General features: G+C 39.9%; 2 protein-coding genes across 3 annotated transcripts; one reads left to right on the forward strand and one right to left on the reverse strand.

Moving 5' to 3' along the window:
* The first annotated feature begins 1,216 nt into the window (after positions 1-1,216).
* On the forward strand, positions 1,217-10,608 carry LOC119720618 (trafficking protein particle complex subunit 6b-like). Of its 2 annotated transcripts, XR_005270106.1 has the most exons (6): positions 1,217-1,399; positions 4,567-4,746; positions 5,942-6,025; positions 6,301-6,394; positions 8,175-10,148; positions 10,217-10,608. XR_005270106.1 is itself a non-coding variant. In XM_038190369.1 (5 exons), exons 1-5 carry the CDS (start codon positions 1,319-1,321, stop codon positions 8,204-8,206), a joined length of 471 nt encoding a protein of 156 aa, XP_038046297.1. In that variant the 5' UTR covers positions 1,217-1,318; the 3' UTR covers positions 8,207-10,608. The 2 variants fall into 2 exon arrangements, 1 of the variants encoding a protein (XP_038046297.1); XM_038190369.1 differs by having other exon boundaries at positions 8,175-10,608.
* Positions 10,609-11,622: 1,014 nt separating this feature from the next.
* LOC119720630 lies at positions 11,623-26,677 on the reverse strand. The gene is made up of 10 exons (XM_038190384.1): positions 26,002-26,677; positions 24,215-24,334; positions 21,205-21,531; positions 19,929-20,138; positions 17,236-17,364; positions 15,446-15,570; positions 14,849-15,035; positions 14,138-14,332; positions 13,633-13,815; positions 11,623-11,871 (listed from the first exon to the last, which is right to left on the reverse strand). Exons 1-10 carry the CDS (start codon positions 26,189-26,191, stop codon positions 11,819-11,821), a joined length of 1,719 nt encoding a protein of 572 aa, XP_038046312.1. The 5' UTR covers positions 26,192-26,677; the 3' UTR covers positions 11,623-11,818.
* Positions 26,678-27,194: the final 517 nt, after the last annotated feature.

Here is a 27,194-nt window from a genome sequence, read left to right on the forward strand (position 1 = left end):
CACTTGTCGATGTTATCGTCAGAATCCGATCCCTAAAAAAGAAAAAAGGAGAATGGTTACAATTCACGAGAAAACACAAATCGTTTAAAAGGCAATAATTGACAATTGAATTAAGGTACGAATTCTCCAAGGTATGAGTTTTTAAAAATGTATTTATTCCTTTATATATCAGGGTTAACCCAAACAGCAAAAAAATGGCTTTCACCTGGCCCTGCATTCAAATAAACTCATTGACAAATATGAATTAAAAAAACAAAACATTGAGGACTTTCAAAACAAATAATGAAATGATATGCACTTAACTCAATAGCAAACTGATTAACTTGAATAAAAGAAAAGATAAAAGCAAGCCAGCTACAAAAACAAATCAACAATATCTGTAAAATAACGTTACTAATTTTTTTATAATAGAGCTAAAAAGGACATAAAAACGCTGATAAAAAGTACATGTACAAATACAGACAGGGAGAATTCAACAATAGACATGATCGAGTGCGGAAAAATGTTGAATGTTTTAAGAAAGTATAAAAACAAAAGAATACATCAAAAAACAAACTCAATATACTTAAAACGAACACAAAAACTGATACATATGAAAATGCTAAAAAAAAAATAGAAATGATAAAAAAAATTATTATAAGTAATTAAGCAGTTCAATTTTAACAACAAGAAGGGAACGTTAACACTAAGTTGGGCATGAAGACCCAATGTTTGCTCTAGTGACTGCAAAACTTTGAGAAAGCATTAGAGGTGGGAATCTTCAAGGTGCCATTTGTATTTTGTCTACCGGGAACATGGTATTGTGCAATACATGAAAAAATAAATCAGGCATGCATTTAGGAGACAACTAGTTTGAATATTTACAGACAAGAATTCCTTCCTTTCTTGTAGATTAATCTTTTTGAATATGGGAGCCATTTGTGAACGTTTGACGCGTCCCACCTGGCTCTCATAGGAACGCGCACATGTAAACAAAGCGTGACGTCATTATGTTTAGGTCTATTCGAAAGCTCTTTACTGGGACGTAGCATGTACTGTTTCTAAAAAAAATGACATCCTCAAAGCAACAATTTGGGGATTAATTTGCTTACATTATATATGAATATTATTTTTACATACTAAATACAGTATTTTCGGCATTCCATATTCGACATGAACTTCGGAATGATTCCCTGACGCAAGCTTTTGCTTATCACACAACCTCAATTCTGGTTGCCTGACTAATTAATTAGCGCCTACTAAACTCGTTTGTTGGCTAGCAAAGTGGCAGGTGTTGTTTTAACAATTTCTGGGCATTTTAAACGGATATAATAAACAAATGGCAGATGACGTATTATTTGAATTTCTGCATATGGAGATCGTTTCCTATGTAGAACAATCAGCAAAGAAAGATGAAAAGGTATGAATGATTTGGTATTATAAACAGTTTGCCTATCTGCAATGTAACTACGTTAGGGAGGCGGGCCACTTCACCCTTTTCGTGAGAAAATTTGGCTTTTTGGGGGTTTTTTTGAGCGAAACTAAAAGTATACTTTATGACCCCTGGCCCTGTATCATAAGCCTTATCATAAATACCGATTGAGTGAATTTGCACAATGGATACCAGTAGGGATTACTAGCCCCATAATTTTTGTGAAATTTCATGTTGAAATTTTGATACGCAAACGTGTAAAAATGAATCTGGAAATTTCACGAAAAATATACATCTGAAAAAGGCAGCACTTTCTGATTAGCCTATAAAGAGGGTGAGTATGCTTCTAAAGCAAAAAAACCCTACAAACTAAGCCTAAATGTGAAAATCAAAATTTGGCTCCGTCGACACGATTTTTGTACATGTGGATGTGTGGCCTATGTTTACGGAGGCAGTCCAGTAAATAGGCCACATTTATGGGGCTAGCATGATACCAGCCTAGGCATGATAATTGACATGATTGATTGGCCTATTTATCATCTGATCATAGACCCTAGACCCGTGAACTAGCCCCACTAGTAGTGTGGCCGTCGGTATGCTGCGCTGAACCTAAGGCCACACACCGTGGTCCGCGCACTACTGAGGACGTTTTCATAAAATTTGCACTCAAGGCGCTGGGAGATATCTATTATTAGAGACAGGTGAATGAAGTACATGAGAGATATGAGACCCATTATGTGGCACCTTATAAGGGTTTACATTTACAAGGTGCTGCGGCCAGAAACACCGGGGTGAACCCCTTCTCTTAGCGACAAGTGTTACTGGGTTCTTTAACGTGCATTATACAATTTACGTTCCATCCGAAGGACGGAGCAACAGTGGTAAAGTGCCTTGCTCAAGAGCACAAGCACCATGTTCCCACGGTCAGGATTCGAACTCATGTACCACGGCACAGGAGTCAAACACCATAACCATTGGACCACAGCACCCCACATCATTGTCAGTACATGCAATATGGCTGCCTAGAATGTCTGCATGCTGTCCAATGTTGTGTGCATCCAAAACGTGCTCTAAAAACACATTTTTCCTGGAAAAAGCTGAAATGTATACACATTGCCGGAACTTTCTGAATTTGTCTTCATTGAAATCACAAGATGAGTTGAAAATTGATGTGTTTGGTGGCAGATACATGTAAGTGGGATCCAAGTACTGAATTCAACCCATCCCTTTCTGCGTCCTTTGGGCCCAGGACTTTTGTGCAAAATCACTTCAGTGATATTTGCAATAAGGATTAATATGTCTTTAGCTCAGATTTCTTTTTATTAGGCCTACTCAAATATGACTCAGAATATTTTGCAACCTTAAGCAGTATTCCTTTCCTCAAACGTTAGTTTTCAAGATTCGCAGTGGCTATTGTTACGGCAGTCGACCATCCTGTTCCCTGACCTAATAATAGTATTCAATGTCAGGATCTTTGGCTCTTAGAGTTGAGATAGCCCTACAGTGCATGACCTTTTTATCATCCATCATTTGACCACTGTGATGTGGGATATGATGTTTTTAACACCCGACGGGTGCATAGTTTCAATTATAACGCCTCACCCACAGATCCTGAATCTTGATTGGCCGAGAGCGAGTCACATGGCATATGCTGTTTTTGCTATCTTGCTGTGCACAGCCAAAAGTACTTTACCCGTAGCAACCAAAATACTATACCTGTAGCAACCAAAGTACTACATGCAGGCCTATAGGAATAAGAACCGGTACTATGTGTGCAAATGCATATATACGGGTGTGCGCATTGCGCGCATTGTTCCCAAGCGCTGGCGCTACAGAGCTGGGTTCAAACATTTCGTGAAGGGGTAGTTTGGAAAAGTGCAAGTAAATTTTCAATAATTTTGTAATCAAATAGATGTATGATTTAATTGTATTTAGATTAAATAAATCAGTTATCACTTAAATTCAAGCAGAATCTGTGGGAGAGGTGTTATTATACAAATATGGAACGCTTCGAGTGGTGTAGTAAAACTAGCCTCCCGAGGTGATCCATGGACATGCTATTTTCCCGAGGCAAAGCAGAGGGAAAATAGATGCTCCATGGATCACCGAGGGCTAGTTTTACTTCACCACGAGATAAAGCATTCAATATTTGTTTTATAACACTTCACTGGGTGAAATTCACCCAAAGATTCTGCTCGGTTTTTAATATTTGAAATTATTTAAATCTGATTACAGTTAACATAAACTTCAATTTCAATACAAAATTGGTGGGAAACGTAGTTCTCTCTTCCAAACCACCCCTTCACGAAATGTTTGAACCCAACTTTGTGACGCGCTCTCTTAGGAACAATACGCGCTACGCCCAACGCTCAACTCGCACAGCAGCATGCATTTGCCATTTGCACACAAATACCGCACCATGGGTATAGTACTTTGGTTGCTAATGGTATAGTACTTTGGTTGCTACGGGTATAGTACTTTTGGCCGTGCACTGAAAGATAGCAAAAATAGAAAGTACAAAACTCGCTCTCAGCCAATCGCCGCCAATGTGCTTATTATTGATTGCTTGCCCGGTCCCCTCCCCGCCCCCACCCCTAAAAACTTCTCTGATAAGAATTGCTAAATTTCAATGTTCCTTTTCATTGACGCTAATTGAATTCCCCTTTTTATATATTTCTTTGTTCATTAATATCCATTATTTATTAATTTATTTGTCCATGTACTCGTGTTTTGAACATTTTGTTTCTTCATCAATGAAAATCCCGCCTGCAAGGTTCTCAAATTGCGATCGCCTTTGCGCAAGTTGTAACATGCGCACGCAAATTAAATTGGCGCAGTGTAATTTGCGTGCTTCGGAAGTCCCTCGCGCAAGTTTAAATTTGCGCGCGCAAGTTTAAATTTGTGCGGGAGACTCAAATTGCGCTCGACAAAGTCAATATTTGTATAGTACATGTATTCCCATTTGGGTGAATTAGTATGCATCGCCTCTACCACTTGACCCTCCAAAAATGTATACATGTATCTCATTTACCAAAGCCAACATGTTTTTAAAAAGCATTTTACCTGTACAAGTTGAAATTTTCCACTTTTTCATCTATCTTTATATCTGGCAGTGTCATAAACTGAACTTTTTTCTGTCTCCTAAACCCTCTCAGGATCGTTTGGTAGCTAAACTGGAGCAGATGGGGTACAGAGTTGGCCAAAGTGTGGTAGAACGCTTAACTAAGGACACCCCAAGATTCTCGAGTGAATTGGACATCATTAAATTCATTTGTAAAGACTTTTGGTCCAGCATCCTCAAAAAACAGGTTGACAATCTTAGAACAAACCACCTGGTAAGTTACAACCAAAAAAAAAATTGTCAGAGTGAGGTTTAAATTGTGCCTCAAATCCACCTCCAGATTGCCATAAACAATGAAAAAATTCTTTTTGGTACAAATGTTTGTGGTCTTTACTCTTTCCTAAGGCCAGTCAACATTGATTTTTAGGTTTTCATCACTCAAGATTTAGAGAAAAATCGGTCGGGAGGGGAATTGATATTTTACATATTCCACTTATTCACATTCAAAGTGAATTGAGGGGACAACGTCAGATAAACCTAAAAGAAGACACAACAGACATGAAAGCTACTTACACATGTAATACATGTATTAAGTACCAGTCAGCTGTTTGATGACCTAGGGTGTGTGTCTAGAATTTAGAAAGGATAATGAACCTCGCAGCTTATAGCAGACTGCATGTAGGTTTACAGTTGACTTATAAGTGTTCAAACAAACAATGCAACAATTGGCCTACCCTTGCCAGCTAGATGTCAAACTTTGAACTTTAACAACTTTACGACCACGAGTACTGTATGGTGCCTAGAGCGTTGTCGTATCAATACCACATCAACTTGTCATGGTTCCCGACTTTACGCTGACTTACTAAGAGTAAGAATTTGCGATGTGCTCAGTATGTAGTACATAATGTTTCCGTGCTAATCAATGCGACCGTGCCTGTGGATTTTGTGAGAAACTTGTCTGGAAAATACACTTTTGTTGGAGAAAAAAAACACTTTCAGGAAAAAATATAAAATATAAAAAAAATTGGGGTGGGAGTGAAAATCAAGATGGGCGGTGATGAAAACCTAAAAGTCAGTGATGCTTGGCCTAACTACACACTCTTTAAACAGATATTAGATTCCATGGCTACATTTATAATACATTTCCCTTCACATGCCTACATGTACCTTGATGTTTGATAAGTGATGACATTGGGCATCACAACTCAACCAGTCACTGATTAGGTTTTCTGTTTAATCTTCAGGTTTCTTGTGTGTTATGTGTGCATACTTGTCAGACATTCATACACCTCTAGAATTACACTCTTGACACCTCCACAGAGATTCAAGATATTTTACAATGAACGCTAACTCTGTTTCCTTATTTTTTAATTACATTTTAGTAACCACATCAAAAGTGATATCACTTTTGAATCATTTTTATTGAGCAGGTCACTGTACTAATGTGTTTTTGCTTGTTATCATACCAGGGTGTCTATGTTCTGCAAGACAACAAATTCAGGTTTCTTGTCCAGCTGTCAGCTAGCAAGCAATATCTGGAAGCAGCACCAAAGGTGATTAGCAATCTTCATTGTGAAACGTTTTTCTTTCTTTGACTTTGTTAGGTTTGTACACATTCTTGTTGTAATTTGATTAACTATTCACAATGGAATTGCCAATATCAGAAGTTGTAAGTGAAATATGAGCCTTTGCCTAGTGGGGTATTAGTATTGTGGAAGTTCGCAGTAACTCCAACATGGAAAGCTCCAATGAGCAGTTTGAACAAAACCAGTGATTGTTGTTAAAATCACTTTAACTTTCATTTTGTTTCACTTTGCGATGATGACAGTATTTAGCATTTACATGTGGTCTGGTGCGTGGAGCTCTAGCCAACGTGGGACTGAATTGCATTGTCACAGCGGAAGTCAGCAATATGCCAGCATGTGAGTATTTGCTTGTATTTTAACAAAACAATACCATTGTTAGACGGTTTAGGCATGCAGCTTTGCCTCGGATCTGCCATTTTTCTGAGTTCTCTGTTAATGGTTCTTCTTAATGCTGGTGAAATTCTGTCCCTTTTTCTCTTTATTTTTTTTTTGGGGGGGTGGTGACTATCCAATTATGTATCTGAGTGCTTATTGATCATGTCACATGCATTTTTCTGTCTTTGGATAACAAATTGTGCCAATATTAAATTTAGAACTTCTAACTTTCATGAGTTCTCTTTGTGGATATTTCACACTATCTTCAATCAAACTTGAATCCTCACCCCTGATTGGTCAGTTCATGGCAACAACAGTGTGATATTATCCCATATACCACCTTCCATATCACACTCTGTGTATAACGTTATTCTACAAAAAAACATATTCTATGATGCGCGCACTATTCCTGCCACACACACGTGTGTATTGCATAACTGCGTGAAAGTTACATTAGCGTGTACATTCCTTCTTTGTTGTGTTTCAAGTTTGATTGAAAATAACTTTTTCGGCTGAAACGGCATACGGGACACAGATGCACTCCATATTCCTTGTTCCACGAGCGCTCTTGGGATAACTAAAAACATATAAACCGGACATGAGAATGGGAATACCAAAAAACAGGAAACCAATTCTGGATGGGACCATCCAGAATGTAATGTAATGGCCAGGGATCCAAGCATGCACAGAACTATTGAAATCCTGGACCCTACTTCTGGATTTTAGGATTTTTGTGACCCAAGGAAGGCTATTTCAGGGGAGATAGATTTCATTTTAGTGAGGTACATGCAACACTTCAATACAATTAAGCAGTTAGACAAGATTTAAAATGAACTACTATAAAAACATTTTAATAACCCAAATGCAGATTTTGATTTGTTTTCCTTACCTTGCCCGCATCAGTATTAGCTCTCTGGTTCTAGTTCCCATTTGTTGAATTGAACAAGTAAACCACAGAGCTACTGCAATCTTTCATCTGGAGTTCCCTTGCAAAGATACTTCTCACACCAAGCCCAATTCCATTTGTTTTTAACCCTCTGATCAGTAACTCTCACATCGGTATCTCCATGACTAAAAAAAAATCACAGCACATGCATTTCACCATCGCGATTGTATGAAGAATATTTCAGGATGTTCCTTACTCATTTGAAGCAATGCCGCCGTCCGTCCTTTCTTCACAGCAGTGTCTGATTTACATTGACAACCAATGCAACTTTAAAAAAAAAATATTTGTCAAGAAGCCAACTACACTTTCTTATACAGAAATATGTTGTGCACTACTGCGGCATATCACATTTTACATGACCGATGCCAACTCAAATTATAAAAATATGGGTTGACGGAGTCGACTCATTCAAAAAGTCGCATTTTATTAAGTGTTTTAAAAATATTTTTAAGCTCCTTCTGCTGATTGAGAAATTTTGTTGTTGAACCCCTGTCAGTCTTCATCCCCCAAATTGTAATTCAAATTAAGATCACAATATGTGAAAGAAAGAAAAACGGAATTGATAAACAGGCCTTAATTAATTGTTCCATTCCATTGATTATTACACATGAAGATATATTATAGAGAAATGCACCAATCCCGGTACCATAGCAGAATTTTGCTGTTACATGACAAAAGCTCCTTTTTTTATTTGTAGAACTTGTACCCTCCAAGCATTGTTCGAAGTTAGTGTATACATGTAAGTCAATCTATGCACAGTAGTTTGTTGAACACTGATTTTGATCATTTTTCCAGGTAAATTCCAAATCATGATCCAGAGGTCATAGCCACTGATGAGGACAACTGTAGCTACAGTTTGCCATCATACAAGATGAGACCAAAATGGTATGGTCACTGTAACAGCCCTCAGTGGCTGAGTAAGCTTCCCCATTCCATGTATTCAGGGTAAGGCTACAGTGAATTAACCAAATCAATGTCTCAAAGGACTTGCTGTCCATAGGATATTCTGATGTATTATTGATCTGAAAATTATGCATTTTTAAGTAGGAGCATGCTTCAGCGAAAGCTTGATTTGGTTTTTCATGGTGGCATAAATGGTTGGGATTTAAAAAGCCTGTAGTGGCCTCCCATATTGTGACTGCAACACAGAAAATTTCAAATGAAAATGAATTACCACCTATGAACTCTCAACTCCAAAGCACTACAGGCATCCGAGATTAAATCTCCAATTAGGCCTTAACTCTGCTGAATCCAACCACAGTAGCCATTAGTTGCCAACTTCTGTTGGATTTTTCATATGCAAGCAGTAAATGAAAATCCATTTGTTCTAGCTTTTGGATGCTTGCCAAATCCTCCAAATCAAAGATCGAGTTCAACAGAGAGTTGAAGATATTTGTGGTGGTAGTGTTATCCAGTGTGAAAGTCCATTAGTCTAATTTTGAAATGTGACTGAACCAACAGAATAAAGGTCAGACAGTGTTCATTTTATCACTCCGTTTTATTTGGAATGCTTGTATGTAAATCACATGTAAGTGTTTTTTTAATCATTGAACTTGGTGTCACAGAGCATGTCCCAATTTGCCACTTGGTTAACCAAGAGAGTCTACTCCAATTCCATGGTGCTGTTCACATCAGCACAAAGAGGCTCTGTGCTACCACTATACCCAGTACGGAGATATCCATTGTTCCATCACAACAAATACTCCGGCAAAGATTGAGCAAACTCTGTGCTGCCGCATATGCTACTTCATGAAGTGAAGATTGCTTCCATTACAATCGCAGATTATGTGCTAAACACGTTAGTGGACAGCACCAAAGTTGACCACAGTGAAAGAAAAGTTAAATTATGTACAAAAGTCAATTCGTTTGCCCACATCTCTCTCTAGATGACTACATTTGTAGTTCCTTATAGGTAATGATTTACACATAAACCTAGCAAAATTTGGGAATAGCATCAGCAATGTGAAGTCTATCGTCGAAAAATTAAGTCTGTGTAAATAAACAACACATTTACACCAATGTACTGTAAATATATATAAACTGTAAATTTATTGTAATAATTGATTATAAAATTGAATTGTTTCGCTCAAGCCATACTCTGTTTGTGTCAGTATATGTACAGCATACAAGCCTGTCAATTCATAGCCAGGTTTCTGGTAGTCGATAATTTTGATCCATAAGTGCTAAGATATCGTTTTGACTTCTTGGAACCTGGCTTACAATATAGATGGTTTCAGAATCTATAGTATCCATTGAGTATTTAATCATGTGGAATCATTAAAACCCTAACCCCCTTAGTACTTCCTCAGGACTACCTTGCTTAATCCAACAGAGTTCAACCGGACTTTCCTGCTCAATCCACTGTGCCTCATTTTCAGTTGTCTGCTGAATCCAACAGAGTCCAACATGGCGTTATAATGCGGTTCAGTTGCCTGCTGAATCCAACATTTTGCATGAGGAATGTACACAAGGGGTTAACTGCTCAATCCAACAGGCTCCATCGGGTATGTGACATAGTTGGATCCTGCTGGATTCAGCAGGGTTAGGGTTTTGAATCAACAAATAACAGTAATTTTAGTGAAATATAAATAACATCAGTGATCTTTCTTTGACCTTTACTTCCGGGGTTACTGTGAGTGGACATGCAAAGAGAAATGATTATAACTTGAAAATGGAAATGTTTTATTACAGTTTATACAAATTATACAAATGCTTAATGAGGCATGGCAAACACAAAAGGCGGCATTTTTTTTTATTAAAAAATAATTGGTCAAAATTTTACCAAAATTCCCATTAAAATTGTGTAGACAATAACAAATTACTTTCCAAAGTTTCAGATTGATGATGTCATCAGACCAGAAATTATTATAGGGAGAATTAGAAAAAAAATTCTCATTTTCCCCTTTTTTTAATCAAAATCCATCACTGATTGTTACACAAGTAATGATGTCATCGAACTGGAAAGTATGTGTAATCAATACATATCCATTATATGTGTAATCAATACATATCCATTATGTTCACGTAATTTTCATATTTTTCGACATTCTTTTCACTTTATCTTGCTAATGTAATCTATCTAAACTAAATCCATATTCATTCTACATATTTTAAGTGATGTCATCATCAAACCGGAAGTAACATGTTATTAGAGTGTTGATGAAATCTATTAAATCCAAAGAGATGCATTTGTTCAAACTAATAAATGGTTTTAAACTGAAAAAAATTAGTTTCCTTACTTTTTCTGTTTTTATTTCAACATTCACAATTGCACTGGACAATTTCCATTGAAATAGTTTAGTGCTCTATCTGGTACAAACGTGAAATCTCTTGCAATTTTTTTTCGAGGTTTGGTGGGGATGGGGGTTGGTAATTACTCAAAGTTTTGCCGTGAAAAATCTAACTTCCCCCAAAATGTGTGTGAAGTTATCAAAATTAGTGGGTTACATTTCTTGTAGATTAAATGCAAAATGTATCATTTGCTTTTCATGCATTTTGTTCGCTTTCCTCGAAATCCGAAGAAGAATGTTCAAAACTAAACCTGTTGAAGTTTCAGCTCAGTGGATATTAGGGGCCACTCAGAATTTTCAATGTTTTAAAATTTCGACTTTTTTTCCAAATTATTTTGACCCACCCACCCACCCCTAATTTCGATTAATAAAAAACCTCTTTGTTACGCAGTATTAAAAAAAAAAACATGAACATGTACATGTACATGCACAAGGCATATACATCATTACATCCCACTGGCGGGCCTGTGCGGGTTGCGTGTCCTTTCGGGAAAACAATCCGTTGCTGCTGAGTGGTGGGCGGAGGCAAAAGCTGTCTCTTTGCAACTTTTCGACAACAAACAAAAGTCAAAAGATCTTCCCCTTTTTTATTCTCTCTCTTTTTTCCATGAAAAGTGAAATTCGATTTTCAGTTATTTAGCTTGACCCACCCACCCACAATTTGGAAAAATAGTCGAAATTTTAAAACATTGAAAATTCTGAATGGCCCGTTACACTTTTCGAGAAAACGGTGATAAGATTAAGTTAACGGTTGTACCATAATCTATTTTAAAAGAAAACAGTGAACAACTATGCACAGCCTTTTGATCGCGAAACACAATTTCGTCCATACAGCACTCTGCGCTTTCCAACGATCAGTCAATTGACTGATTGTAGGAAATCACCTACATATCTTGATTTCTTCTAAATGACAGCAAGCCAGACGGAGTATCACGGAGTGTTTAGTACCGGTACGATCTTTAATCCGAGTAAATTTTTATAATAATTTGGTAGGTTACTTTTTGGATAATGCAAATGATTCTATTTATATCTTTAAGGAAAAAATAACAAAGCCGGTCCCAATTTGAACTGTCTCATTTCATTCATTAATTCCATTTCATTGAAACAGACATGAGCATCTAAGAATTCTCCACATCGAAATTTGTTGCATTATTTTGTATGTAGATATGGTTCCTTCAGACCTTCTTGACGGAACACTGTATCTGAAATGAAAATACAAAAAAAAAAAATCCTACATTTCATTTTTTTTGTCAACTGTTTATCTTTACGTCAATTCAACGTGTTATTCGTGACCATCACATTAATTATGAATACTTTGAATTTTTAATGTGTGCATGTATACTAAACGAGGCTTCACCTCGTCCGCTTCGCGGGAAAGGTGGCTACGCTGCCCTGCCCGCTTCGCGGGAGAAGCGGCTTCGCCGTCTCGCCCGCTTAGCTGTCGAATGCGTATTCGCGGACGAAATCAAGCTGCCTTTCCATATGTGCATATCATCGCTATCACGCATACGTTCACTACGTTTCGTTTTTACGGACACGAAAAATCGATCTCATAATGTATGAGGCACGCATCCCTTTTCATATGAATAAGTAGTCTGCCCGGGCGAATTAGTAATCCGCCCGGGCGGAATGGTAATCCGCCCGGGCGGAATGGTAATCCGCCCGGGCGAAATGGTAATCCGCCCGGGCGAAATGGTAATCCGCCCGGGCAAAATTGTTAATCCGCCCGGGCGAAATGGTAATCCGCCCGGGCGAAATGGTAATCCGCCCGGGCGAAATGGTAATCCGCCCGGGCGAAGTAATGGGCCTAAAAAATATTTTCGGTCATGTCCTAAATACGCTTCCGTAGTATTTAGGACATGACCAAAAAAAGCCATACCGGCCCTCTATTTCGCCCGGGCGGATTACTAATTCGTCCGGGCGAATAAGTGTTTCGCCAGGGCGGATTACTAATTCGCCCGGGCGAATTACTATTTCGCCCGGGCGGATTACTATTTCGCCCGGGCGGATTACTATTTCGCCCGGGCGGATTACTTATTCGCCCGGGCGAATTAATATTTCGCCTGGGCGGATTACTATTTTGCCCGGTCGAATTAGGAGTCTGCCCGGCCTGGAGAATGAGTAATCTGCCCGGGCGAATTAGTAGTCTGCCCGGGCGAATAAGTAATCCGCCCGGGCGGAATAGTAATCCGCCCGGGCGAAATGGGCGAAATAGTAATCCGCCCGGGCGAAATAGTAATCCGCCAAGGCGAAGTAGTGGGCCTAAAAAATATTTTCGGTCATGTCCTAAATACGCTTCCGTACGTTTCGGTCCTCGGTTATTAAATCGCTCCATGGAGCAATTTCGACGCATCCGCAACGCATACGCAACGCAACGCAACGCAACGCAACAAAAAAATCGGATAAAAAAACGCGCATATCGAAAGTCGGCAATCAACTCATGAACACTTTTTACTCACATAATTATAGCGCTTAAAATACACTTTAGCGGTTAGCGGTGATGACAAGAACACATTTGCGAAAGGACAAATAAAACGACAACGTTTTGTAAGCGCCATAATTGCACATGATTTCTGTTAAATGTTTTTTAAAAGAAATTTCTTGTGTTGATTTTGAAAAACAAAATCCACTGCTGTAACTTAATTGGGCAGTGGAACTCAAATTGTACACTTCTCTGCTTTGGTTATTTTGATTTAATATCAGGAAACTAAAACTTCCTTTGCAGGGCTTGTAGGCCTAAATGGAATTTTCCAAGCAGAGACTATATTGCACAATATCGATATGTTTCGATCGATAGTTGTTAAGGTTTATTGTATTAGGAAAACAAATCAACTTTTGTGTCAGAGACCCTCCCCTCCCCAAACAAGAAAAAGCTGTTCAACTGTACCGAAAATGTTGGGTGGTGGGTGAAGAATGGATATGGCGTGGTTCAAAATACAGAATCGTACATCGAAAATGTTTACCGAAATCCCCGTGTGCCTGACGAAGTGAAGTAGTTGTGCTACCGTCCACCCATGTGCGTATGGCTGAAAATGTATATGGAGCAAGGAAAACGGATGGCTGAATGAAGCTTCCCGTCCATGCCGTGTTGATAAACCATCGACAGCTAGCTTCGATGGTTCTCCGGGTCTCGGTTGAGGAAAGACCTGCAACTTGCAAGAAACCAAAAAAATGGGGGAGGCCGCGCTCGCTCGCAACCAGCGCAAGGCAGCATGCGGTTGAAATTCGGCAGCTTCCAGCACTCTTAATGTGCATGATTTGCAACTCAGTGGCTTTTCTTTTCGATGCCTTATCAACTGGCTGGAAGTCTTTCAAAATTCGAGAATCGCAAGGAAAACCCTCATTAAAGCAAAAGCGCATGTTGAGCATGATTGCTGCCTTATGACTGCAAAACAGACTATCGACCGGGACAACAACAACAACAATAACAACAACAACAACATGATTAACAACACAACATCAACAGACCTGTGACTTTGGAGCGAAGTCCTTTGCATTCCAGGGGGTCGATGTTAAAGCGCGCCCTCTCCGTCTCGTCACCGATATCGCCTATCTGAATGGCCGTCACAGGTAACTGAGCCGCGTCTGTCAAGTACCCTTCGTCGTAGCGCACGACGTTCTCTACATCCCGGTCACAGTTGCATCTCCCACCTCCGGCACAATCTGTAAATATAGCATTAAACTCTATAACCTAAATCTTTAACCTAAACCACACAAATCTGGATATTGTGAATTAATACATGATTACACACTCCGCCAGGCGCGTTAGACAATAATATTATTGTCCAGCATAATTCAAGTGACTGTCCTGTCTCCCGTCTTGAAATACTCGTACACTCCTTCGAATTATACCGTACATAGACAGAGACCAGTGTTCCGGCAGGTATAAACTTGTCAATAGACGTTAGACTGAAATGACTTTGCTGTCAGGTTTTTTTTTATATCTTAAATTTTAAACTACAAAGTTATCATATAGCTTGTATATACCAAATGTTATGTACATTTTCATTCTGTGTTAAGGGATGGTTGAAAGTGTGTGGTTGACTCTTATGCTATAATACAAAGGCTTATCTAAGTCAGTGAAGGTAAAACACTGAATTCCGTTTTCGAAGAAACGAATAGAAACAGGAGGGACGCGTGAATTTATTAAGTTAGTCGTAAAATTTGTAAAATACGTACCGTTGTCAATGCTGCACTCACACCCTTTCCAACCACTTGGAGCCCCGCCCCAATTGGGCATTTTCTCTTTGTTACGTGACAACAGCCACGTGACCTGTATATCTCCTTTCCATATGGCCGCCAGCCGGCATTTGTACCAGATGTACTGACGGCAGACCTCGGATGTGTTGATCAGGGCAACCATGTGCTTGGGAGGGGAGATTGAAATAAAACAAAATAAAAAACTTCTGTAACAGAGGATGAAGCTTTGGTTTTAAAAAGTTTTTAAAGAAAAAGTCTGGTCCTGTATCACTTGAAATAACATGAAATGACTCATACACAACTGGCCATGGAGTCAAGTTTACAACTGCAATGATGAGTGACCGAAATGTGACTGTGAATGTTCAGATTGGCCGTAATGCATAAAAATACATCCTTAGCATTTTCAAGTTTTTAGAACCGACTAAATTTTAAAACTTTGAACTTAGACTATTATAAAAAAAAAAAATTAAAAATTAAAAAAACTGACACAAATACTTTGCAGTTGGAAAATCCTATCATCTTTTTACATAGTTATGGTCAGTCCATATACCTTTTGTGTAAAGACGAAGTTCTTACCTCCATTGATGGGGCTTCATATGCAAGCTTCTTGGTGTACGCACCCGGTGCCTCATAATTTCGATCGTTAGAAATAGACACAAGGATGTCAACATCATGCATGTCGTTATCTATAACGGTAAAAGCTGTGGAATTCATAAAGAAAAAAACATCCACTTTTTTAGCGTCTTTTATCTCATCATGGGTAGCGAACCCGCGGTGGGGGCGGGGGTGGGCGTGATTTCCCTCTTTTTTTGCGTGTGGACGCCAATGGCAATTTTCCCAAGTCCCAACCCCAATAAATTATCGCAGTACACGTACTTTTTTCAGCCGATGTTACTTTAATCTTCACAAAGTTAATCATCTTATGGCTACAAAATGGGTCCTTTTCAAGATTGGGAGGCAAAATACTAACATATATTTTTTTCAAAAATTCGCAAAATATTATTTTGTAAAATTCGGGTTCTTTATGATTGCTTTTTCTCCCAAAAGTTTATCAGGTTATCAAAATTTTGAACCAAACATAGTTCCTGTCAAACTCCAATATTCTATAAAGGGAATAGGAACTCAAAAGAATGCAAACTAGTCTGTATAGGCCTAAACTCAACACAGGGTTTTCACGGTCATGGACACATCATGGAAAGTCCTGGAAACACGTTGTCCTGGAAAGTCATGGAAAGTCATGGAAAATCGGGAAAAATATTAAAAAAAGTAACGTGGAAAAGTCATGGAAATCATCATGTAAGGGATTTTTGTGATGGTCCGCTTTGAGGGTGCACACAAGTATTAAAATAGGCCAAAAATCCGTCTGCCGAGCTCATGAATAAAAATTATACACTCCATTATTCTTCTATATTAAAAAGTTCTGACAGCCTGGAATTAGAAAATTGAAGAGATATGGCAATACACCTTTGGCCCGGACTTGGGGCTTCCAATTCTGAGCATTTTCGATGCAATCTCGAATGTGGCGCTATTTAGCCATGTTGTGGAGGGATCCGTTTTCAAGATGTCTACATTCCACTTTCTTTGGCAAACATTTCTCGTTTATCTTCTTTGGGTGAAAATTTCTCAAAAAATCATGTGTCAATCAGGCCTAACCCACCAAAAAATGAAAAGAAAATGAAAGACGACATGTTGATCATCATTTCTCTGTGCAGCCTGTGAGAGTTTTGAGGGTATTTTTAAAAGGATTTTGAAGTATGCGCATTTAGCACTGGTGTCGATGGGAATTGATTTGATTGTGTGCACCCAATAAGGATGGCTGTAGGGGGAGGAGTAAGCCATTATTAATTAAAACTTATTTTCAAACGCTTTATAGGGCCCTAGTTAGCCTTAACATCAGCGGTTCATCAATATCATAATACCAAACAACTTTTCTCTGCAAAATGGCGTTAAATGTCATGGAAATTGTCGTATTTTAGTCCTGGAAAGTCCTGGAAAAGTCCTGTGAACAGTGCTCAGCGCAACCACATGCAGACTGGGAGAAGTTTGCTTCCCTCGACAACAAAATACAACGGCAAATAAGAGGGCGGTATTTTGGAAGAAGCATATTTTTTTCAATGTATTACATCTCCCGTGATATGAAGTCTGCTTATTCTCTTCCTCTTAGAAATTTAATCTTCACTGACAACTGTGCAAGAGTATTCAATAGAATATGTGTACCAGCCATCTTATTCGTAGAGTGCACTTTTGTTGTTTTATTTCAGTAACAATGAGAGCACAAAAGGTTCACTCATGCATTATGATATCCCTGCAAAACAAAGGCACTGCCCTCTAAGATGGCTGCATTGGAAGCAATGATGATTTCTCACCCTTGTCGCTTTTGAAATTACACCAGACTCTGAAGCCTGCTAGTGGGCCGTCTCCGTCTGGGTCGATCCGGTAGTAATCATCCCTTTGCCTACCGTTCAGACGCAGCTCTTCGCAGTTCCGGAATAATCCTGTCAATAAGAAATCAGTTAGATATGGAAAAAGTTAATCTTAAATAAAAATGTATGGGAGTATATATCAGGGAATAAGAAAGGCCAGCACCTCAAAAATGAAACTAGTATAATACTCCCCCTCCTTTTTTTTAAACAATTTTTACGAACAAAAAATTGGGGTCCACATTCTCTACGAAAAATTACCATTTTGCCTCCCTTAATTCCCACCCAAAACTTGTGCACGCTGCATGGTACCAACATGCTTCCTGTGCTGAGGTTTTAACTCTCCATTTGGCTCACTCACACTACACCATTATGCTATTCGATTAAAGTGGAATCCGCAATTAGTCTTTATTGAGCAACAAGGACGGATCAAAGGGGAGTGGTTTGAGTGGCTACCTCCCCCCCCCCGCATCCCGGCCCCACCCACTTTGAAAAACCACGAACGGGAAACACAGAGTCTAAATAATTATACTTTTAGCCTAAAGCTAAATATTTCCTTAAACTTTGAGATTCTCTTTCACGCTTCGTTTGGACAAATATTTTGCAATAATTATTGAAACCGGATTTAATTTAAATCGCTTTCAGTAAACCCTGAGGCAAAACCCACGCAAACACATCCATCCGTCTGGTTCGAAAGTCGAAAACCCATGATAATGAATTAATAGTGCACGAAGACATACGAAACATCACACCATGTTGCGATTTTTGTTGCAAGTGATTTGATCTCCCTTCTTCAGGGCTACGATACAAAACATGTATGACTTTCTCTCGACTTATAATCGATGGACACAATGATGCGAATTTTTCAAGTTTTACCCCCCCCCCGCCCCCGACACAAAACTGATTTAAAATCACTATTTTTTTAGCAATACAAAGTTATTTAATTTTGAATGAGACATTGAACAAAAAAAGTGGATCACTTTTAGTTTTTTAGTTATAGAATAACTTAATTTACGAGTTTTTAATTATTTGTGGCCTATCCTTTTGTGCATTAGGGGCGTCAAAGCAACTCAAAATGAAAGCCTTTTTCAGAGGTTTGAAGACGATTCAAAAATCATTTTTACGTTAGAATAGAACTTACAAATTGAAAAGTCGTCAGGAGAAAAAAAGTGGAATCTCTTGAGCACGAACGGTACATAAAACACCAAGCTGGTCCACAAATAAACGGGTCAAAATTTGTACTGATAATTTGCTATGCCAATAGACTGCATGCAAGGATAATATCGCTGCGTCGAGATTTGAAAACATTTGCTTAGAATGAAGTATCGCCCGTCTACGCCTCGAAACAAACTTACCTAAGACTGGAAATATTACGTTCAGGAGACACAGACATAAAGATACGTTGAAAACAATCTGGACGTAGGTATCCATTTTAATGAAGAAGTCATCCTTATGGTGCAATCGCACACGCTGTTCGTTAGTTGGTCGTCCTCGCTCCCGAGTATTCAGAGGCGAAATCAACAGGCAGATTGTACTCACTGCACTGCCGCAGCTGGAATAATTCCCTCGACCTATGCGCTATGTTTTTTTCCAATGCGCTTAAACCATTGTAGTGTTTCAATCTATTGCCGCGAATCGGTAGGCACTAAACAAAACATCTTAACTTATCTACACAATAGATTTGACCTCGTGAGAGTATTTTCCCCAATTAGGCAATCAATTGTGATTTCGGTACTAACGTTTTTAACGAAGTGGTGGTACTTAGTAGCATATAACCCCCCCCCCCCCGTTTTGTTGAGACAACAAATTATTGATTGCCAGTATTTCGCTCGCTCTCGACCTCCATCAACCAAAGAAAATATTGAGAGAATCCAAAGCCATTTAGCATGCATGCATTTACTGTACAATAGGTGCACAAATCATTTATTGATCGACTCGTCCAGTAGCCCACTTCATGGATTTCAAAGTGTTTGATAAATTTGCTTTCGGGAGGTGAGAGTTGAGAGCCTAGACTGTCCGTTAAACGATTAAATTTCGAGTACATAGAAAAAGTGATTATTCGTTTATGCAAAGTGACCTTCGTAAGTTCGACGTTTAGGTATCTCCTGATAACTTGCACTTGGCATTGTAGAATCGTTCAGAAATTCATTGTACAGGTGGGTTATCGTCACGTGCACTCTCCGATCAAGTGGCTTGGCTAACGTTTACGGAATCTCCGCCCGCCCTCCCCCCACCAATAAATTAATAATAATAATAAGATAAAAAAAAAAATATTTTGCTACCGGAAATTTCCCCTGCAGCATCGATATACAGTCAAACCAGGAGAAGGAACACAACATCTTAGAACGTTACTTTGTTAAGGACGCAAGATAAGAGCCAGGGTTCACGAGAAATACTGAGAAGCATATCACGCCGCGGCGACTGCTGATAGCAAATCACGGCGGCGTGGTATAGCAACTGGTTGCGATGACTATCTCGTTGTGAAGTGGTGCCGAGGTACTGGCTAATGAAATTTGACAACTTTTGGCTTCCATGATGCGTTGGAAGTGGGGACAAAAACAAATGAAAGTTGAGCGTTTGGTTCCATGTATACAGAGGTCTAATAAAACTACATACAAGCTCTCGTCGCGACGATTCACCTTCGCGTGCATGCTCACTTTCTGCACCGTAGCACCGGAGCGGACCGACCCGGACGTTCGCCCTCTCTCCCCGGTGGCCAACGTCACCAACACGGACTTCCCTCACCGGTAACTTGGACTTGTCAGTCAGCAATCCCCGGTCCAACCTCCAAATGGAGCCACCTCGCTGGCTGTCATTGTCGCAATTGCATCTCTCTCCATTCTCACATGCTTGGGGAAAAACGAATATAAACCTGCAAACTACGGTATTACCCGCCCCACTGAGAAGGAAGTTACGGATTCAGAATTCCTTTTAAACTGAGAAAAGGGAAAATGGGGGGGGGGGGAGAAAAATCGTCAAACCGACTGTCATTGGCCAACGGTCTTTTTATAATTGGTATCATTTACCCGGATTTTTTTCCATTGTTCGAAGTGATACCCGTAATGCGTATTGCACCGTAGCACCGGAGCGGACCGACGCTAAACTGCTCAAGGGCGGATCCGGGGGGGGGGGGCCAAAGGGGGCCATGCCCCCCCCAAAAAAACGAAACCAATTGTTTTTGTTTTTTTATGTGACATCGCAATAAAGGCAGGCAATGAGTACACCACCATCTTTTCCTTAAAAAACATTGGCTAAAGTGGTCAGAAATTGCCTCAGATCGCACCACAGAGCATCTAGAATCCAAAAAAATTTCGGGGCCCTTAAGCGGGCCCCAAATCCCACGCCGTAATTTTTTTACCCACTTTTTGGGGGGACCAAAATTTTTTTGGGCCCCCCAAAAAATTGTGTTCTGGATCCGCCCTTGAAACTGCTGAACTTGAACCAAATTTGTTCAACACATTTATTAACATTGGAGTCACTGAGAGACGATATCAGCTTAACTTTGAAGAAACCATGTTACATGGTAAACCGTAAGCATGTCTATAAGAAGATGATGGAAGATAATGAATTTGTTCCTAGCAATGATTACATATGGTAAGAAACGTCTACTGAAATAGACACGTGAGGCGAAGAGTTTCGGATCATCTGACCGTTTAATTTGTACTTATCATGCAGTTGGGTATAAAAGAGGGGCTGAACTAGCAAGATTCGGAATGATAGCTTATAGCTATATCTTATAGCTCTGCAACATTCATAGAGACGCAAAATAGTTGCCTCGTTTGTTCAATGCAAACATCCCCATGCATATAGCCAGTGCCCGTCAAGCTTAAGATCTGAAGGTTTGATTTGAATGAAGTAAAATCTCTTTTGTGAAATTTTATTTCACAGGGTGCAATTAACCGCTAACTCACTTACTGTTGTTCACATAGCAACCGCATCCATTGAATCCACTAGGAGCCCCACCCCAGTTGAACATCTTCTCCTGGTCCTGTGACACCCACCAAGTCATCTGAGTGCCCCTCTCGTTCCAGATTTCTGTGTTCATGCACTCCAACGAGACAAACTGGGAGCAGCGGTCCGACGCGTTGGCCAGTGCCGCGATTTGAGGTAGGGAAGCCGTGGTGTAGTTAAGGATTTTCCGGTAGGCGCCAGGGGTCTCGTACTTTATGATGTCTCTTCCGTTACCCGTCACTCTCACTGTAAAGCCTTCGACGTCCTTGTCGTGGTGTACAACCGTATAACCTGTCAAAGGTACATACATAACTTTTGAGAATTGATTTTATTTAATTATTATCTTTATAAAAAACGAGTTCCTAATCAACAGTGTAAAAGTATACCTATAGTACCAGTGTTGGAGCAAAGGCTTTGACCCTCAAGGCCAAGGCCAAGGCCAAGGCTTTGACCCTCAAGCCTCGAGGCCAAGGCCAAGGCTTAACCCTCAAGGCCAAGGCCCTGTTTTATGAAATGACCACTGATATAGAACTAATTATAGTCACATGAGTGACACATCATCACGCAAGGGCGGATCCAGAACACAATTTGGGGGGGGGGGCAAAGAAATTTGGGTCCCCCCAAAAAAAGTGGGTCAAAAAATTACGACTTCGGCTTCGGGGCCCGCTTAAGGGCCCCGAAAATTTTGGATTTGAGATGCTCTGTGGTGCGATTTGAGGCAATTTCTGACCATTTTAACCGATGTTTTTTGAGGAAAAGATGGTGGTGCACTCATTGCCTGCCTTTATTACGACGTCACATTAAAAAAAATGGTTTCGTTTTTTTTTTGGGGGGGGGGGCATGGCCCCTTTTGGCCACCCTGGATCCGCCCTTATCATCACGAATTGCTCGTTACGAAGAACAACATTTCTTTAATTGCAATCAACATACTCGCATAGGCCTACACCGTTTTATGACTGCACTGTATAAGTTCAGGTCTTCAATATGGTTCAACTAAACAAAATAATGATTTACTTCTATATTGACACACAATTCTCCCAAGTGTACCAAAAGGAGGATCCAAGAAACTGATTTGGGAAATTTTTATTTGCAGGCCCAACAAGGTCAGAAATATCAGCATTATCTAAAACAGATACATGCAAATCTTTAGCACTTATCAGGGAGACATATACAACCAATCAGATCCATTCCATAGTTATATGCAATTAAAGTGATCATCTCATTAGCCCCACAAGTGTACGGAATATTTTTGCAGCAAATCCACTACAATGGTAACAAAATGTGATGCTACAAAAGTGGAAGTGTGCCCAACACACAAATCTATAGGGTGCTTCCCTCCTCCATGGTAATACGATTAAAATGGTAACAGCAAAATTTCGAACAGATTTATCTGGAAAATGCAAAAATCTATGGGCCTTGAAGAGCCTTGACTCAAAATTGCAAGGCCCTGAACCCTCAAGGCCAAGGCCAAGGCCAAGGCTTTTGCCCTCAAGCCTCGAGGCCAAGGCCAAGGCCCTAAAATCCAGCCTTAACCCTCCGGCGCAGAATCTAGCCCTTTTGGGGACCCAATTTGGTTAATTACCTTAATTTTAAAAAAAGTTTCAAACCAATTCTGGTGATCTTCCATCTAATCCTAGCAAGAGACACCCTCTACGGATATATGCAGTCACCTTTAGTGTGTGACCCCGGGTCAGGCATATCTGAGCATGACAACCTGGGCTAAGGACCGACGCAATTTCTGCCCATCCGGGGACCCACCATATACACGCGCACAAAACAACTCCGACGCAATTTCTGCCCACCCGGGGACCCACCATATACACGTGCACAAACAAGGTCACTTGCGAGTAGACAGTGCACGGCTTGACCACAGACTATGTATACAAATACACCTCCTTAGTCTACAGACATGGCAAGATTGTGTTCATGTGGATACAGTGTTGTGTAGCCTCAAACCGTGGCGCTAAATATTTGGGTCCCCGGGGGACCCCTTACTGTAAGTGTGTTACTAAATGGGCTTTCTGCGTCGGAGGGTTAAGGCAGCCTTAAGGCCAAGGCCCAGCATCAAGGCACTACATCACTGACCTATACAGGGTGAGAAAAAAACAAACGAAACCCAAATGTCGGGACCAATGTTTTAGTGAAGTTCTGCATGACTTTCAAAATCTAGGATATGAAAACTCAATTCATAAGCTTTCTTTTAGTACAAGAATCATTCAAATCACTCTCGTAATTATCAAGTTACGGAATTTTAAACACAAACACCGTTTTAAAGTTATATCCTCGGATCACAAAAAGGTAAGTGTTCTATCAGCAAAACGAAAACAAATCACATAGGGATGTGTGTGAATTGTTTTCGTTTTGCTGAAAGAACGCACACCTTTTTCTGTGATCAGTGGACAGAACTTTAAAACGGTGGTTGTGTTTAAAATTCCGTAGTTTCGTTTTCTGTACTCACCCTGTATAGTTTATAGTGAGATATGTCTATACCATCTAACGTGCGGTTAGTTGAAGACAATAATTGCACGGAGTTTGTTAGAGAACCTGCCGAAAATTGTATTTTATAGCTTTAGAACTCGGAGAAAAACATGCATGGGACTTAATGCCTTCCTTATGTTTTTCCAGGCTAAGATTCCTTTTATCTTTAATGTCTTTTGCCATACTCTTTGGCGGATTTGTCACAAAATATGTTGCTCTTTGTATCTGAATTTGTACGATTACTGTACAGTGTATAGGTTTGCCTTAGCCCAGGTTGGACGACGTCTTCATTGCTGGGCTAGGTTTGCCTTATGATTTGTTTACCTTCAAAATTAGGCTCAATCCATTAATGACATGATTCATAGCCGACTCACATTGAAACGAGGAAGTCTATGTACTGTTAATGTTTCAGATACGTTGTTATGCAACAAAAGGACCTTTCTAGCTGTGAAATAGTTCTCTCTCTCTTTGCAATCTGGAACCGCATTTCACTTACCTGTATCCATTTCGCATTCCACTTCGAAAACTTCCAGTCCTCCAGGCCCGTCTGGATCCACCTCGTACGTCCCATCACCCTCGTACCCCGCGAGTCGCCACTCGTGGCAGCTTCTGTAAGCTGATAATATTGAGGAACAAACGTCACGAATTAGTATAAAATATTGTATTTAAAAACAAAACCGGAGCGAAGATAAGGCTAATTCATGAACTCACAACAACATGAAAACTGGGCTTAACAATAGTTCAGAGTAAAACAGTTAATACCGTAAATTCGAATCAATAATCCAAGGAAGAGAATCAACCAGCCAACATTGTTGGCCATCATCGCGTGTACATGGCTTAGAACTTCTCCCGTGTTGCAGAACTGTTTCTTTTCATTCCAACAGAAATGGCATAAATGGGAGCTTGTCACCCAGAGTAATGATATTTATTTGGTATAACACAACCGAAACTAAGATTTTTTTTATCTATCGTTAAATCTTGTATCACAATCGTGGCAGTATTACTTTTCTTTCGTTTAATTTCACATCTGCGGGTTCCCACCAGGAACTGTTTGCTCAATAATGCTGCAGGTTTCTACTCCGTCAAGACCGGCCCTGAACACGACCTCAAACTTGAGCTGAGCCAATTAAATATTGGAAAGTAATAACATTTCTGTTTGCCAGACTCGAGACGAAACGTGCTGTCAACCACCCCAATAATTTCCCATCGGATATACCCGAGAAACGAACGTGTCAGGAGATGTAAACGATCTGTTTAGCTGGAGTCAACAAGACAGTTCTGGCATCTGTTAGTATTTCATCTTGTCAGTGACAGACATATTTGATTTGCTTTTATCCATTCGTGTATTTAGTGCAACACCTTGTTTTGTTTAATTTTGCTTTCACTCGTTGTGCAATAGTCAATCCTTTGACGATTCCTCACCTCACGACGACATATCTGTTCCAAATTCGATTTTCCCCTATATAAATGTGCACTTAATATATAAAGTTCAAGGACAAGATGTTATATATGAAGTAAAGATCTTAATAGATTTACATCACTGATGGTGCATTATTTTGTGGTTCACATGCTTGAGAAAGTCTGTTTCAAAACAGTTGACGAGATTTCAGGTGTTCAGTATACTATTGTCCTCCCCCACATGGAACTGTTGGGACACGTCTGTCTGGAACATGATCAGAGATGGGTGGTCGCAGAACGAACTAATTCAAGCAAAATGCATCTTTCATTTTGTATCAAACTGATTTTTGTATCAAACTTGAGAAAACTGTGATAGACTTTTCAAGCAAGTTGCCACTATCAAAATGACTTCACTATTCCAAGGAAGGGTCGTCCTAAATTTTACAAGTCGCAATCTGTATAATGGCCGTTTAAAGTAAAGTATTTTAGGCCAAATGAAAAAAAAAACATGTTTAGCGTCCTGCCTTTTTGAAAATAAGGAAGGAGGAGGCCCCTTTTTCCCCTCCAAAATGGCCGCCCGACTGGGCTATTTTTCAAGATGGCCGCCAGCTTTTTTTTTAAATGGCCGCCAATTGGACTCAGGAAATGACATATCAGCTTTATATGGGCTAGATGCAACAGACAAAGAGGCCAAAATGATGTCACTGTTTAAAATTTATCAATTTTTCGTTTTTAAAAAAAAAGAGAAAATAATAGAAAATTAGGAGGGAGCTTCCAAAGAGGAAGCGGGCGGGGACGCTAAACATGTTTTTTTTTTTTTTTTTTTTTAAGATTTGGCCTTATTAAAAATTTTTTTTTTATTTCTTTCATAGAATGGTTACTTACAAGATGGTAATTCCTTCACTGACTCGTTGCTCATCCATACAAGATTCCAGCAGTAGTGGTTCGGCTCCGCCCACGACCGTTCAACCGTCCAATCAGCGGTCGTCACGCGTGCCTTCCGTCTAATCTCCATGAATCTTTCCCCTCTTTTGTTGCAGCTTGCCCAATCAGATGCTACCATTTCTTCAGTCATTCATTTACCTGTGCGCAAAGCTTATAGGCCTATACCGCATCGCACAGCTAGCATTAGTCGCCCTATACGGCAGCATCGCAATATGGGCGAGTTCGGTCTTTGCAGGCAAAGCTGTAAAACTTCATCTATCATTCAGCCTCAACGGGACAACGCTGGTCTCAAATTTAGCAAGCCAATAAGAGATATTCCTGTAGCGAGACCATCATTGTATGCCAGTGCGTGCGGTGTGAAAACGTGCTCTCGCTTTGCAGCAAACAGTAAACAACAACAAAACAACAACCGGCATGAGTAACAGGAAATAACCTGTGATTCTTACAGAAATACTCAATCAAATTACCTATTCCTTGGCATCTGAGTGGTCCAATTTTATACCCAGACCGTCGATTGCCACCAGTCACTTCGATAAATTGTATCCCCATCACGGGTAACTTCGCTTTCTCTGTAAGCTTACCCTCGCATAAGCATTTCAATTCACCCGATAGGCACATGTTATCTGAAAACAGAAAATTAATTATTAAGGAAAAATAAAATTCATATCACGGTATCGTGTGTACTTGTTGTTTTTCCCCATACCAATTATTATCAAAAGAAAAAAAGCATTCAAATTCAGCCACAGGGATTGGTACGCCTGCATAGGCATAACCCATATATCCTTCGCTTTTGAATCAAGGCGATCGTTCTCCTTTGTCGGGTATCCGTTCGATATGTTTTCCGGATACCCGTTCCAAACTGATCATAATTATACAGCGTTAATGCACATTCTACGTCACCTCCATTACGTAACTCCGAGACATGAGATAGCGCTTGCCGCCCAGCAGATCATTGTGCTTGAAACCCAGCCGAGGATCAGACGGACGTAATTGGTCCAGCGCGAATTTCAATTGTATACTTAGCACACGCTGTGTTACATACCATGACTGAAGCCTGTGTCGACAGCGTGTTGGAGTTGGATACCTTGTCTGCTATGTCAGACTTTTCTCTGCATGCCACACCTACTAGAGGT

Source organism: Patiria miniata, unplaced genomic scaffold (assembly GCF_015706575.1).
Source record: "Patiria miniata isolate m_02_andy unplaced genomic scaffold, ASM1570657v1 HiC_scaffold_13, whole genome shotgun sequence".
Lineage (NCBI taxonomy): Eukaryota > Metazoa > Echinodermata > Asteroidea > Valvatida > Asterinidae > Patiria > Patiria miniata.